Source organism: Panthera uncia, chromosome B1 (assembly GCF_023721935.1).
Source record: "Panthera uncia isolate 11264 chromosome B1, Puncia_PCG_1.0, whole genome shotgun sequence".
Lineage (NCBI taxonomy): Eukaryota > Metazoa > Chordata > Mammalia > Carnivora > Felidae > Panthera > Panthera uncia.
Genome location: NC_064811.1, coordinates 199,812,809 through 199,828,666, shown reverse-complemented (window position 1 = coordinate 199,828,666; position 15,858 = coordinate 199,812,809). Strand labels below are relative to the sequence as shown.

Genomic DNA, 15,858 nt, shown 5'->3' with positions numbered 1-15,858 from the left:
GTGCAGCTCCTGTATTTCAAAAAGACCACTTTTTTTTTTTTTTTTTTGAGCCAGACTATTGTAAACACACCTTACAAATTCGGTGAAAATTCATTCAGCCATTTTCACGGGGCGCCTGGGTGGCGCAGTCGGTTAAGCGTCCGACTTCAGCCAGGTCACGATCTCACGGTCCGTGAGTTCGAGCCCCGCGTCGGGCTCTGGGCTGATGGCTCAGAGCCTGGAGCCTGTTTCCGATTCTGTGTGTCTCCCTCTCTCTCTGTCCCTCCCCCGTTCATGCTCTGTCTCTCTCTGTCCCAAAAATAAATAAACGTTGAAAAAAAAAAAAAACAAAACAAAACAAAAAAAAAACTGGCTTTTCACAATTTGAGAAACAACTTCTGGAAATTTAAATTAGTTAAATGCTCAGTATAGGACAACCAACAATGAATGCGGACCCTGGATTGACCTCTCCGAGGAAGCTATGGTCGCCCCGCGCCCCGTGAGCCCTGCTCCTCAGCAGAAAGGCCCTGGGGCCTGTCAGCCTCTCCTCCGCTGCGATGCTGCCATCTTGAAACCCCTCCCTTCAGGCTCCCCCTAGCCTCCCCCTGCAGGGGCCCTGGGCGGGGTCTCCAGCCTCCATCTTCTCTGTTCCGTGAAGGGCCTCATCCTAAGTCCCCCAGCTGGGTGTCCAGCCAGCATGTGACCCTGGCTCCCAAGGGTCCCTGTCTCACCCCGAGTGTCACAGCTCATGACCGGCCACCAGGCTCTTCCGGGGGTGCAGGGCCCACACCTGGTCGGCCGGCGATGCTGTGGGTTCCACCTGCACAGCCGACCTGAACCTACCACACCTCCGGACGGCCTCTTTCAGCCAGAGCACAATCAAAGCCCCCGGCCTCCCACTCCGGAAACTTCACTCTGGTCTCAACCCGACAGCTGGGGTCTTGCTCGTGCCTTGGCTCGACTTTGCACCGGGGCCGACACCACGGCCAGGCAGGCCTCTCTCCTGCCTGTCCACAGCCACCACCTGCTCCCACCACATGGCGCCCGACACGCTCCATCCCTGCGCATTTGTCCTCGGCTGCAAGAATGTCCCCTCCTGCGGATTTCTTTCTCTGCCGGCTGCGGCCCCAGTGCGTACATGACGTGTTTCATGTCTTCATCCCGTCTTCGTCTCTGCACCGGGACACCGTGCCCAAGGGCGGGCTTTCGCCTGCCCAGGTCTCTGAGGCTGCGGCAGCTGAGAGCAGAGAGGAGCAGAGAGGGGCAGGGAGGGGCTCCAGCAGCCAGCTCCGCCAGGACCGGGGCTCGGTGACGGAGCCCCTCAACGTGAGAACGAAGGCTCGCGGTCCCGTCACTCACCCGACCTCGGAGGCACCTCCCTGCACTTGCCTGTCCTTTCTCCTGATGGGATGTCTGGGCTCCAGGGTGCAGCCCGAGCTTTCGAGCTTTCTGGTGGGACCGCCATCACGGCTACTTTGACATTCCCGCAAAGAAATCGGCAGGCCCCTTTTCGTTCATGCGTCTGAACACGTGTCCAGCGCCTGTTTGGGGTGTGCACGGGAGGGGCGTTCGAGAGACCCCGATTTTCTGGGGTTTGTTATCTGCACATTCATGTGGCCTAGCGTCCCCACCTCAGCCCATTTCAAGCTACTAACGAGAAGTCACGACCATGGTGTCGGGAACACTTGCGCACAGGTGGCTCCCGCACCCGACAGCTGGTGTGGAATCAGCAATCGAGGCTGAGTGAGGAACCAGGGAAAACCCTACAATTCACCCTTCTTCAAGGTGTTCAGAGGATAGAAAAAATTTACCTTCTAGCAATGCAGTGGTGGAGAAGGAAGAAAGAGAGGAGAAATTTTCTCTGACAATATTTGGCCCCAAGAAACTATTAGTTCATAGTTCACAAGTCTGGAAAATCAGGTTGCACAGGCATATCTGCATCTATCATGCGAATTATTATTATTATTGAGCTTATTTATTTATTTTTGAGAGACACAGAATGAGCGAGGGAAGGGCAGAGACAGAGAATCCCAAGCAGGCTCCGCACCGTCAGCACAGAGCCCTATGCGGAGCTCGAACTCAGGAACCGTGAGATCACGACGCTTAGCCGACTGAGCCCCCCAGGCGCCCCTGACTTGTGAATTACTTTTACAGCAAGCAGGGACACGAGGAACACACTCCTCTATTCTCCCAAGCCGTACGTGCGTCCTCACGTTTTCTGATTCCTGACCACTCTGGTGGAGCGTAAGGTTTCGGGACCAACACGGACACAAGCATCTGCAGCAGCATAAGGACTAAGCGGTCAATACATACCTGCCGGCAGTGTGCAGCGTTCCGGGAACATTTCGAGGGCTCGTCTCAGCCCTTCGGTATCTTGCAGAAGCAACAGGCTTTTCATGTGATCCAGCAGGAGCACATCTGAGGGGGACAGGCCGTGACTGTCAAGATGCTTAAATAGCTCCTGAGTGGTTTCCAGGAGGACGGCGGAGCCTGGATCCTGGCAGATACCTAAACGAAGCCAGGAGCACTTAGAAACACATTTTTATGTTTATGCTTTAAACCGAAGGTAAGCTTTCGTCTCCTAAGGAGAGTTTCAAGTGTAACCCACTTCTACTTGGAACGAGCCGTCTGGGATGTAGGAGCCATCATCAGAGCAGAGCACTGACCCGTACACAACACGCTGCTTGCTGAAGGACGGTGGGGGCCGGCGTCAGTGTGCATGGGTCTCACGCAACACCTTCCAGACACGCAGCTGGGCCACAGGGACACGGCCGAGCTCTGAAGGTGGCCGAGGTGCCCGGGAGCAAAGGCCCCCCGTTTGTGCTGAGCGGCGAACAGTCAGACCCCACTGCCCCCTGGGTGTGGTGTTTTCTGCCTCAATCCTGCTTGGAGTTCACACAGCTGTTTGAGTCTATGACTTGATGGCCTTTACCCACTTTGAAGAGCTCCCGACTATCGTCTAGACACGGCCCCTGCACCCCGGCCTGGACGCCAACCACAAGTGTCACCCCTTCTCCTGGGACCCGGCACCCAGTGCGCTCCTGTCTGCTGTTCCCACCCTCCCTGATGGACACCGCTCCGGTCTGCTTCCAGCTGCTACTTCTCTCTTGTGCTGAACCCAAGGGCTGTTTACACCCGGCATGGAGTTCGTAATTTCAGTGATTCTGTTTCTCAGAATTTCCGTGTGATTATCCTAGCAGACCAAAATTATCTGGTGAAATTCTCTAATTCTTCACTGTTTTTCTCCATTTCCCCCTATTTTTGTGAGCTCCTTAATCAAGCCCTCTGCATTCCCCGTCTGGTCACATCCGTGCCCTCCACGCCTGCGGACGCACCCCTGCTCTCCTCTCTCGTGGTTTTGGCCACACGCTCCTGTCCTCTGCCCTACCCGTGGCCATCTGTGGTGCGCCAGGGGTCAACCCTGGTCACCCTCGTCTGCACCTCAAAACCGCCAAGACGTCTGTGCTCCTGGCCACCTCGCATCCCTTGGCGTGCAGTCTGGCAGATTCTGAGAGAGACCAACAGAGCGCGTGGTCCTCCCGCTCCCCTTTCTCAGCAGACTCGGACCCATGTGCAGACCTGGCAGACTGCCTGGAGGAAAGGGTGGCTGTGGAATGCTGGCTCGACCCTCACGTGCTGCCCTGTCCTCTAGGATCTGTCCCCTGAGGCGCTTTTCCCCAGAACCTCGCCGATGCCCTGTGCACCTAACCTGGCTGTCCCAGTTCCCTGGCAGGACAGGCTGCCTGCCACACACACTGTCCCACACATGGAACACATCCTGGACGGAGAGCTTTCCAGCCTCCCGTTCTGCACTGTATTCACGGTCTTCCTATTAGCGTCATTTGGACGGTTGTTAAGTATGTTTTCAACCTGTTCGTACAAAGTACTGACACACGTGCTAACATGGGGGGACATGGTTACGCTGCTCTGTTGACAGTGGTCCTTTGACATCCTTGCTTAAATCAGTCCCTGGCCTCCCAGGTCATCACACAGCCAGTCTGTCTGCACCTCGTGCATACGGCACTGGCAGATTCTCGCGGGAACGGGGAGCACTAATCACCCCGGCCCTGACTCAGGCAACGCTTCATTGTGAGTGCTTTGTCCCTGGTGTGAACGCGGGGCTCTGCGTGTGCACCTGTCCCTTCCTGGTCCGGAAGTCGGCTGTCGGTAACCCCAACGCTAGTGGGAAGAGTCACCGTCCGTGAGAATATATCGGCTCTTGTCCTTCGTCTCCCCGGTCAACACAGAGAGCTGCTCACCGAGGATCTCAAATCAGCAAGTCACATGTGGGGGGGTGACACAAAGTGTGTCCTAGAGGAGCCAGCTGTGCCTCCCGCCCTCCCTCTGAGCTGATGGAACGTGAGCTCGTCGGACTGCAGTCTGGACTTGCCTTTGCTTGGGAAATACAGCCGAGAATGCCACCCTGCTCTGCGATCGGGCTCTAGAGGAATCGGGACGACGAGGCCAATTATGGTTGGGTCACAGCCCTGCCAGGACTCTGCCATTTCTGTTGTTTGCCTCGAGAGGACGAGGCCACTCCCCAGCTTTGGGGGAGGGAACTTAAATGTTCTCATTTTTGCCTCGAAACTAATGATTTATTTTGACTATTGAATATCTTAATGTTTTGTATTTTAAACACTTAAATATTTTACCCTCTTTGTTTACTTTTCCAAATAAGTGGATGCCGCTATTCAAAAGAACAGAAAAAACATACCGTCATAAAAATAAATTTCTTGTGTTGACTTTAGAAAATTCAGGATACCAGCCGCCTTTTCATCGATACTTTTAACACCTTCCTCATTGCTGTCTTTATGGTTTTCCTCACTGGTGTCTGTACTGCAGTGCCCGCGGGCGTCTGCGCCATCCCCCTCGCGGGCATCTGCACCGTCCCCCCCGCGGGTGTCTGCGCCGTCCCCCCCGCGGGCGTCTGCGCCGTCCTCGCCATCACTTTGGTGCTCGACATCACGTTCACTGTCGCTCTGCTCGGGCTGGTACAGGAAGTTGACGCCAGAAGCTTTGGTGATCACGCCGGCTGCTTTTTTCCTTTTAATTTGCTGTTTCTTTTTCAGTTTCCTTTTTTTATTTCTGCTGATGGTGGGGCCATCTGTGCACTGTGGCTGCAATTTTTCTTGCAAAAGACTCTGCTGCTTCTCTAATTCTTCTTGTTCTCCATGAATATTATTGGGATCTTTAAAATTTTTCTTTGATTTATGCTTTCTAGCTCTTCTTCTCTTTGGTTGATCGTGAAAATCCTGATCTATAAAAACAAAAATTCAAATACAACCACTTTCTGTACAATGGAACCGTAACAAACAGATGAGGCTAAAAAAGTTTTCGCTTGGAATCTTGCAAATTCGGTAGAAAAGGAATTTAAAACATTTACTTCAGTGATTCTCAACTTGATCTCAACTAATTATGTGATCAAGGAACCTGGGACTTACCGTTAAATGAATAGGTGACGTGTTCTTCTAGAAGGTCCTGTATAGATACAGACACACACACACTGACTGTTGCTACAATTAGGACAAATGGTGAGGTTTCAAGGATGTAAGAGTTGTTGCGATTTTACTGGGAGTAACTTTTCAGTACTGTGGCCTTGGGGAAAAAACATTAATTCTTATTTATTTATTTTTTTAAGTTTACTTTGGTGCCTTGTGAGAATTCACTGGATGTGAGAACAAACAATAAATAATGGCACGTTGCCCGTGGGAATCAGCAAGAGGTATTCCGACTGGGCTCCTGGTCTGCAGAAATGGGTCGGTGGTGGGCAGACAGTGCGAACAACTGGGTCTCTGGCTGGAAGTGCCCTGATGGTGCACACGGCCACCGAGCAGAAACCGTGACCCTGGCGATCCTGCACACACAGAGCCCACAAGTGCATACGCACCATGTCGTGGCCACAGTGCATCATGGCCAGCTAAGCACCCTGCAGGCCTTGCCTGAGCAGACCTGGGACCCCAGCACTTGCCAGAAAGTCTCCTGTTCAGCCAGTTCTCGTTAGATTTGTCTGAGCAGCATTCTACGGCCTGTGACGGATTACGGGTGGGAAGTGACACTGTGTGTGAAGTTGGTGACACACGGCTCAAGAGCCAACTTTACTGAGCTGAAATTTGCTGTAATCAACACGATTAGTAGGCTGAATAAAAATCTCTTTCCCTCTACTTTCTACTCAAGGACGTCCACCCTGACCTCTGAACTTGGGCACAAGATGTCTACCCTGTGCTCCATGGGGCGGTCCCTCGGGTGGCTTTCCTACGAGCCCTTTGATGGTGTCAGAGACACGAACCGGCAGGTGATGGCACTGTGGGCGCCTCAACGGTACAGGTCACTCCCTCCGGCACTCTGGACACCCCGCGTCCATTGCGCAGCCTGCACCCCGCGTCCCCGGCTGGGCGGCCACACCACGCTGCTCGCTGGAAGCATCTGTCCAGATGGGCCCGAGTCCCCATCTCTCTCGGGCGACACAGATGCCCCCACCCTGCCAGCTTTGTGCCCTTGCCGAATTAGACTCCGTGTCCTGGAAACAGGAGAAAAACGCCACTGCTGATTTCTGAATGACAGCTCTGTCTCGTGATACACATAATGGCCACACCTTGAACTTGGCATGGGGCCAAAGTCACTCCCCAGGAAATCATGACATAGACGGCTGTCCAGTCCCACGAGCAGTGTGTTTTCTCCCCTCAATCACCAGGGAGTAACTGAACACGGTAGTTTTCTATTCTATTTGATGTAGCGTGCCTTGGCAGGGGACCTGCGAGGTAAGGCTGACAGACCAAAGCTGGTCTTACAAAATGTCAATGTTTGAGAGGTGACCGCTGCTTATGGAAGTCCTTGTTTTTTGTCTTTGTTTTCATTTTTGATTTCCCTGGTCCGGTTAAACTAACTAACTAAATACATAAATTTCTCCTCACTGTTGTCTATTCAAAATATATGTGCTCGCCTTCATTAATCTGGAGAAAAGTGATCCATACTGTGTTTTACTATCATCTTATCATCTCAGAGGAGAGCTGCCTGGGGGGAGGGGGGGGGCACAAGGCAGGTGACCAGGGGCGTCCTCGCTGTCAGCCGCACTGCGCCCAGAGCTGGTCACTGATTCCCTTGGGTCTTGGCGAAGCCACACGTGTACCTGGTGGCTTATTTCCTATTCTGGGTGCTTAGTGCAAGCACGCCATCGGTTCTCCGTGTTAAGAGTGTGAAATAGTAACAGGACAGAAGAGGCCGTGAAACGATCAGCACATCACACTCTTCCACACACACAGGCGTGTATGCGTTGTGTGCGTACCTTTAAAAAGGAAAGCGACGCACATTATGATAGCGTGAGTCCACACCCGGCACGTTAACAGTGTTAACTTGGCAGGTGCGAGCATAGGTTGGCTTTTCCTGCTGTACTTTCCTGATTTCCAACTTTAGGGCAATGAGTAGATACTGTTTTTGCCATAAAAAAATAACTCATTTTAAATTTGATGAAATTATAACATTTCAAAACATATGGGATGCCAGTAAATTCTACTTAAATGGGAATTTATACTCTTAAATGTATCAGGAAAGAAGGAAGCTATAAACTGATGATGTGAACGAACACTCACCAGAAGAAGCTAGAAAAACAACAGCAAATTAAACACAATGAATGTAGAAGAAATATACATAAGAGCAGAAAATAAAGAAAGAAAATAATGCAGTAGAGAGACAACAAGTTCAAACAGCTGGCAAGTCTGGCTGACGAGGGAAGGCAGATGAGTCACCAGCCAGGGCGTGACAGGTGTAGGTGACGGTGCACCTGCACCGTTAAGTGAATAAAGAGACATTGAACAAGTCTATGCAACTAATTAATTTTATGAAATGCAGGATCCTGAGAAAAGCATAATTTACCAAAATGGACACACGAAGAAACAGAGAATTTTCTCTATTTAGAAAATGGAACCTTTAGTTAAAAATAATCCTGCGGAAGCACTTCAGGTCTATGTGGATTCACCTGTGATTTCTATTCAGCACATAAGGAGAAAACGACACCCAACTTACATAGACGTTTCCAGAGAACAGACAGTGAGATCTGTCCTCACTCCAGACCCTGATGGGGACCTTCAGAGAGGGGCCAGCCGCGGGAAGTCCCTCCCATGACCCTACACGAAGCATTACTAAACAGATTCCAGGGAAACACGATCAAAACGTGTAGCAAAGCAGAAACGGTACTGGAACATTCTGAATCTGACACAGGACAGCTACGGAAAAGCCACCGTGAGCCCAGTGCGTGGGGTGGCATCCTAGAAACCCTTTCTGAGGTCAGGAAGGGTGTGGGACGCCGCCTGCTGGAGATGCTGGCGGGGCGGTGAGGCGAGGCACTGCGTGCTGGAGCTGGGAGGGAAGGCGCAACAGAAGTGGCACACGCCCCGACAGACGGCGGTTGTGCAAACACAGAACACCCGTGGGACCGCGCAGATGGGCTGCCCTGCGCACGCGAGCTCACAGCTCCACCGGGGGGGGGGGGGGGGGATCCCTGCGCACCGGGGAAGCAAACAGCACACAACGGGGACGGCGAGCGAGGGCATGCAGACCGCGGTCTCATGACGGTATGGAGCTGGGGCAGGACGGCCACGCCGGGCCTCCACCCCTACGCCGTTCCCTGGTCTCCCTGCGGAAGACCGTGAAGCACCCAGGTGGAGGAGGGGCGCCCGCGCAGGGTGCAGATGGCAACTGCTGGGGTGATGCTCAGGCAGCCCCGCCAGCGTCTGTGCACACACACGCTTCTTCACGCTCCTAGATCGTAACGCCACCAGGCGGCAAAGAGTTCCTAACCTTCCGGAAGGTGAAGTGTGGGGCAGGGCACCTTCCGTAGGAGCTGATACAGGAAAACAACACAGCTTATTTCAATGCCGTATTTAAAACCTAGACCGGGGGGGGGGGGGGGCGGGCGGGGGGGGGGGGGGCGCGCCTGGGGAGCTCAGGCCGTTGAGCGTCCAACCCTTGATCTCGGCTCAGGTCGTGATCTCACGGTTCGTGGGGTCAAGCCCCGAGTTTGGCTCTGCACTGATGGTGCAGAACCTGCTTGGGGTTCTCTTTCTCCTTCTCTCTGCCCCTCCTCCACGCGTTCTCTCTCTCTCTCCCTCTCGCTTAAACATAAACATTGAAAAGCAAAACAAACAACAACCTGTACAGCTACACAGGTTGTGAGAGCTACCACACCCAGGCACATATTTGGCGACTGAGAAGAAAAGACGTTTGTGAGTAAGTTTCACGTAGGAGATGAAGGAAAATTTCCTTGGGGGTTGGAGTTAAAAAACACCATCAGCAGGGGCGCCTGGGTGGCTCAGTCCGCTGAGTGTCAGACTCTTGATTTTGGCTCAGCTCATGATCTCACGGTTCGTGGGTTCCAGCCCCGCCCTGGGCTCTGTGCTGACAGCTCAGAGCCTGCTTCGGATTCTCTCTCTCTCTCTCTCTCTCTCCCTCTCTCTCTCTGTTCCTCCCCCACTGTGCTCTCTCTCTCTCTCTCAAAGCAGATAAATTAAAAAAAATAAACACCACCAGCGAAATGCAAACTCCTGGACACACAGGGGCAGTAATGACTCAGATGAAGGAAATCAGATACGGCCTCGGAGTCATGTCTCCAGTGTAACCCACAGAGAGGCTTTCTCAGTGCGCCCTGCCAGGGGCACAGGGCAGACGCAGCCTGTCTTTACCACCCTGCCTGGCTTCCTGCCAGGGCAGAAAGCATCTCCTAGACAAAGCTGCATTTCCATCTTGGCGGAAAGACACCTAACACACGGCTTACACACCTCATGGTTCATCAGAGCCCCTTTGCTGGGCTGACCGTGATGATGTCCTCAGCGTTAGCAGAGAACAGTGGACAGTAAGACTATTTGGCACTAAGACACCGAAGGCTTGTGGCAGTTAAATTTTAAATTAGTCTGTGGTAGCTGCCTTCTCCTCTAAACGATGAGTTTCCCGAAACAAGAACTGACATAAATTGCATGTAGAATCCTAACAGCCTCTGGCTTGGGATTTAAATATATATGCATTTTAAAGTTTATTATTGGGAGAGAGAGCACAAGTGAGTGGGGAGGGGCAGAGAGAGGGCGCACAGAGGAGGGGGTGCAGGCAGGACAGGCCATGGCTGGGTGGGGACGCGAGCTCCCGGGGGACGCCGGCCAGGGCAGCTGATGGAAGGAAGCCCCTTTTGCTCATGGTGGCCACTTACTCTGTGATGCGTTAGGGCCACCCCACCCCGCACCTCGAGCTTGACCTCTTGATCTCTCGACCCCTGTCCTCAGGCTGTCACAGCTCCGTCACCTGAAGTGCTCGTGCCTTGGGGCACCGGGGCCCATGGCCTGGCCCCACCTGCCCACTGTGTTGGGGGGTGTCCGCGGCCGAGTGCCCCTTGGCCCTATACAGGCTCTTCCTCAGGTGGCCTCCCCGACCCTGTGGACCAGACAGGGCTCTTGTGTGCCCTCACTGGACGTCACAGGCCCCTGGATGCTGCAGTCCCCACAGCATCCTGCCGAGGGGAATGTCCACTGTACTGCAGGCTGGGCACTCGGTGAACGGCCAGCGTGACCGGATTTTTTATTTTACTTCAGTGACATGTAATGTACTCATGGAGGCCACACTGGGCCTGTTCACCCTGAAACCCTGGCGCTGGACGCCGGCCAAAGTGAGGGCTCTGCGGTTGTTGCCGTGTCAAGTAAGAGACTGTCTCTGTCTCTGTCTCTATCTCCCTGTGTCTCCGTCTCTGTGTCTGTCTGTCTATTTCTATGTCTCTATGTCTCTGTGTCTCTGTGTCTGTCTCTATCTTTGTCTCTGTCTCTATATCTGTGTCCCTGTGTCTCTGCCTCTGTGCCTGTCTCTGTGCCCGTGTCTCTGTCTCAGGACCCTTGCACTGCCCCGAACATGACAACTGCACAACGCGGGCTCCCATGTTACACCTGTAAGCGGCTCCCATGCACGGCGACCTCCCGGGCTTCCAGGGATGATGGATGGAGGTGAAGGGAAGGGGCAGAAAGAAAAGAGGCCTGATAGCCCCAAGCTCCTGTTTTATTTTTATTCCTTTCCCGGTTTGCTGAGGCGCAACCGACACACAAAACTCGCGTCACGGAAGGCACGCCGCAACCCGATTCGATGCGCCCACACTGCACATGGCAGGCCTGTCCCAGCGCAGGGCCCTGGGCACGCCGGCCCCACATTCTCGCCCAGCCTGTGCTCTAGCGCGTCCCACCAGTCGCCCGAGCGCCTGGGTGTCCACCGCGGGCCCCAGATCCCGCCACGTGTCACTCCTCTCGCAGGCATAACGCCAGCACCGGCCCCTGGCAGGAGGCGATCAGGAGTACGCTGTCCCAACTGGACATCGAGGCAGACGAGCGCCGAGCACGAGGAGCATAAAGGTTAGGACCTCTGCTGCCATCACCCCCGGAGGACGGGTGCGGCCCCCACGTGGCCCGCCCTGGGGGCCCAGGAGCGGTGTGGACGGAGGCGGGAGGACCGAGGTCTGCCCCCTGGTCTGCAGGGCCTTCTGAGCTGCGCACAGGGCCACCATCAGCCCTGTGGCCACCCTGTCCTGTGATGCAGGGCTGGCCCCTCTTCCCGCCTCCTAGCTGGCCAGCACGGTCCAAGGGTCCATCCAGGCCCTCAAGAACAAGGCCACCGCCCCCCAGTCTGGCCGACAGGCTCCAGTCGTCACACAGTGGGGACAGTCCGTCACAGACTCTGGTGTGAGCGTCCCTCGGGGCTCAGGCTGGTGGAGGAACGCCCCACGCAGGGCTCAGCTGATGGAGGTCACAACAAGGACCCAGCGAGAAGACGCTCAACTCCGCAGCTTATCACGCTTTTCCATTCTTTAAAGGTCCCTGCCCTCAAAACAAGGTTCTTTTACAATGGAAAGTACATTAATGCTCCTACTTTGCCCACCTTGACCTTGTGTTTCACAAGAAAATCTGAGGTGCAGCTCTTTGAAGTGACTTTCTCCAAACGTGCTGCTCCATGGATTCTAGAACGTTCCATCTTCATGGGCCCACTACATGCCTACCATCTTGCCTTCTTCAAACCCTCACCCACAATAAAAGCTATAGGAACATTTACATTAGGGAACCAGTGGCTTGACTATTTATACTCTGAGAAGCACACTAATTTTGAAAAGCTGCCATCCCCAAAACATACCTTTCAGACATGCTAATTTTAAAAATAATCACAATTTGTCCGAATTCTTGCAGCTACTATTTGGTACCAACATCCTGATGAACTGCTGTAATAGAAATAGTTAGATACTAAAAATAGCCATAGTCTCCGGATTATTCCAATTCTCACAGCGTATCATGTTGCATCGGGCTAAATGCTTGTAAAGGGCTAAATATTGTAAAGGAAATGTGAGTTTTATTCTAGACTCAAAGCTAAGGCTACAAACACTTGTGATAATTACCCTTCAGCAATCAATGTCCCTAAGCTCTAAGTGCAAAGCAGTGAGCTTATAGTTAGTGCTGAACGACCCCGTTTACATCAAAGTCATTGTGAAGATGAGCGGCTTCTGGTCACTTTCATAGTCTGGGTGCCTAAAACTCAGGACAGTATTGGGTAGTAATCTGTGCCGGTTGCACACGCCCAGCCAGGTGAGAAAGGGGGGTGTGGGAGGGGAATGCTGGGAGAGCCAGGGAGGGACGGGTTCACAGCCCAGCAGGCATCTTGGGCAAAGGGGACTGTAAGAGTTCCCTGTAACTTTAAAAACGGATTCTCTCTCTCTGTTGTATTGGTTCTGGGTATCTAGAGCAGAAACTTCCAAAGGGGGGGGGGCGGTGGTGGGGGAAGCAGCCGTGACAGCAGGAACAGGGCAGAGTTCTGCCTGAGCTTCCATTGGGTCCCAATGTATAATTTAGCTTTTAATTCCAAATAAAATTGAAAGAACGCACAAGACCTGCATGTCACACAAAGGGCGGCTGGCTAAAACACCAGTCCAGATAATAAATATTTCATGACTGTAAGTCTGTATGCCTATGGCCAGCTGACGAACTTTGCTCTGATAAGCAACGATGTTCTCATCTGTTGCCACTATACAAGTATCGACTTTGCAAGAACATAACAAACACGTGGTCAACATACACATTTGATAATCTTCAGCCTCATTACTTCCTGTGTTCTTTCCTGAATCAGGTTTTGACACTGAAAAGATCTCCAAATTTTCTAGGTTAGTTTCCAAGAGGCTTAAATTCTATGTTTTCAGAAAATGAAACTACTTTTCATGTCCATTTATTAGGTCTTGAAAACTGAGGAACAGGTGCTTAGTGGACGGATGGCCTCACCCACAAAAAGATTCGGATACATTCTTCTCTAAACAATTCACGTTAGTTCCCTATGATAACTTTCAATAAAATGACCAATAAAATGGTGAAAATTTCAAAGTAATAAAATAAATGGTTTAATACACGGCAACAAAATGCTACATCCCTTAAATAAAAGGTTAAAACCAACACGATTCACTGAAGTTACAATTAGGTGAAGGGGGATTTTTGAAGGATGGGAAGTCAGGAAAGTGATGAAAACATAAATAAGGAAAAGACACCTCGATTTTCAATAAATACAAAGTGATAAAAGGTTTACATGGACTGAATATATTCTCTAAGAACAGAACGGGGCGGGGGGGGGGGGGGGGGGGCAGGCGGGGCGGGGGGGGGGGGGGGGGGGGGGGGGGGCACAGGCCGAGCAGGCAGGCGTGTGCCAGGCACGTGGTCCCTGCCACAGGTTCCGCCGGGCTGCAAGCTGTGGGCTCACTGGGCACCTGCCTTCCACCCCCAGGACACTCAGCCGGGGCTCCAGGGCCAGCGGGCTCCAGGCCAGAGCCCGGGTGTGCACTGACAGCCTGCGTGCGTCCACACAGGGCACTGGGTGTGGAAGGGCCCGTGTGGACATACCAACCCTCTCCCGACTCAGCCCCTCACACAGGGTCACCGTCCATCCTTGTCCCCCAGACTCCGCACCGGCGGCTTCTGAACACACGTCCGCAGACTCGCTCAGTGCCTGGTCTCAGCCCTCGTGTGAACCTGTTCTCTGAAGACAGAAGCTTCCAGGGGGCCGGCTGGTCATGAGGTACCACGCGTGAGGACTTTGCTCCCAGGACACGCATCCTTCTCCCGCCTCGTTCCCTGAAGCCAACAGGACTCTCTGCCCCGGCAGCCCGTGGAGGCCGGGTCTTGTGTTGCGTCTTGTGGCCATTTTACAGATGACAGACAGCGGTCCCTGCGGGGAGACTGAACTAGCCCACACCATGTTGTCAGCTGACCGCTTACACCCAGCACGGCTGCCGGGCTCAGGGATGGAAAGGAAACATATCCTGTTTGCTTCCTAAGGGTAACGTCTTGACGCAACTTAGCTCGCAAATTTCATACGACCCAGACACGGTTCACTTCTCTTGAAAAAGAGTCATGCACGTTAGTAATTAGATCTGATATGCAGGCAACGTAAGCGATATAAGCATCGTTTTAAGTGTCAGCAGTTCCAGAATAACCTGTGGCCTGTGTCCACTGGGCAATGACTACACGTACATGAACGTCATCATTTTTCCGAGAAGGACAGAATGTAGCTGCTGGCTGCATTATGTGCAGAGCTCTGAGTAAAGTACAATGAAAAAAAATGGTGAAATGATAAATTTGACCCTTTACAACATTTTTCACATCAACATACCAGGCCTTTTCATGGCTCTTCATTCCCTGTGCCCAAAACTAACTTATTTCCTGCTTATGAGCCAGCCTTCTCTTACTGCTGAGTCCAGGCTCAAACCTGTGACCCCAGGGCTCTCCTCCCACTAACAACATCAGCAAGGGAGGCTAAAACTCGTCACAAGCTCTACGCCACTTACTAGGCCGAGGGCCCTACACGCGAGAAGGTTGTGTTTCGGCCATGCTTGTCTCTCCGTGTCTGATGTTCTAGGTTCTCAGCAAACAGTTCGTGTTTCAGATCCTGCCTCAAGGAGGAAGCAAGGAGACTGGGGAGGCCAGATCTCCTTGCGCCCTCAAAGTCAAAAGCAAAAGCCGTGATCTCTCTTATGAATCCATTGTCTTTTGGAGCCCGAAGTATCGTGGCCTGCGGTCCACTTTGATCCCACACCAGGAAGGCGCTCTCTTGTCTAGGGTTTCTCTCTCTCCATCAGAGTGATTAGGGTGGATTTGGGAGGAGATCTGGGTCTGCTTAACTTCTTACTAATGGGGTTCGTTGGGTTACCAGCTAGTGCGTCTCAGGGTCCAGATGGCTGGGACACTCTCAGAGATGCCACCCAAAGACGGACGAAAGCACCCCGGGGGGAAGGGGGTGGGGCACCTCCACACTGTCCTCCTCGCAGCTGGGGGTGGGGCCATCACTGGCTCTTCTGCGGCCACCTGCTCCTTCACAAGCCCCCGTTTGGGGCAAACTCGTGTTTCCTGAGGGTCCGAGGACGCTGAGATTGAGAGTGGACAGGCGTGGGAATATAATGGGACCTCCGTTCAGAATTCATGGGGTTCTCGTGCTGCCTCGTTTCAGGGCACGGCAGAGCTATGGAAATCCTTAATTCCAAAAGACCACTTTTCTTTAACCTTTTCTTTATTTCTGAGAAAGTGTAAGCGGAGGAGGGGCAGAGAGAGAGGGGCAGAGGGTCTGAAGCAGGCTCTGTGCCGACAGCAGTGAGCCTGACATGGGGCTTGAACTCACGGCCTGCGAGATTATGACCTGAGCTGAAGTCTGCAATAACCATACACACTTGTCCCCGTTTACTGTTCATTCCCTATCTCCTGAATAATTTAGAAGAAGGTGGCAACTGCTCTTAGGAAGGATTTGTGAAGCCCCACGTGAAACCAAATTTGTGTCCGTGTAGACATGGGAGAGTGCAGTGACCTGGCGGCTGGTGCTGCAGGAAGGTCACAGGCCGCCACC

General features: G+C 52.9%; 1 protein-coding gene across 2 annotated transcripts in view; it reads right to left on the bottom strand.

Annotated features, from left to right (window-relative positions):
* Positions 1–15,858, bottom strand: part of ERICH1 (glutamate rich 1) — a 51,115-nt gene that overhangs the window by 3,207 nt on the left and 32,050 nt on the right. For both annotated transcript variants that reach the window (XM_049631849.1, XM_049631848.1), the window contains 2 exons: positions 4,694–5,236; positions 2,293–2,487 (listed from right to left, as the gene is read on the bottom strand). In XM_049631849.1, coding sequence (XP_049487806.1) covers positions 2,293–2,487; positions 4,694–5,236 — 738 coding nt within the window. The remainder of the gene's footprint in view (positions 1–2,292; positions 2,488–4,693; positions 5,237–15,858) is intronic.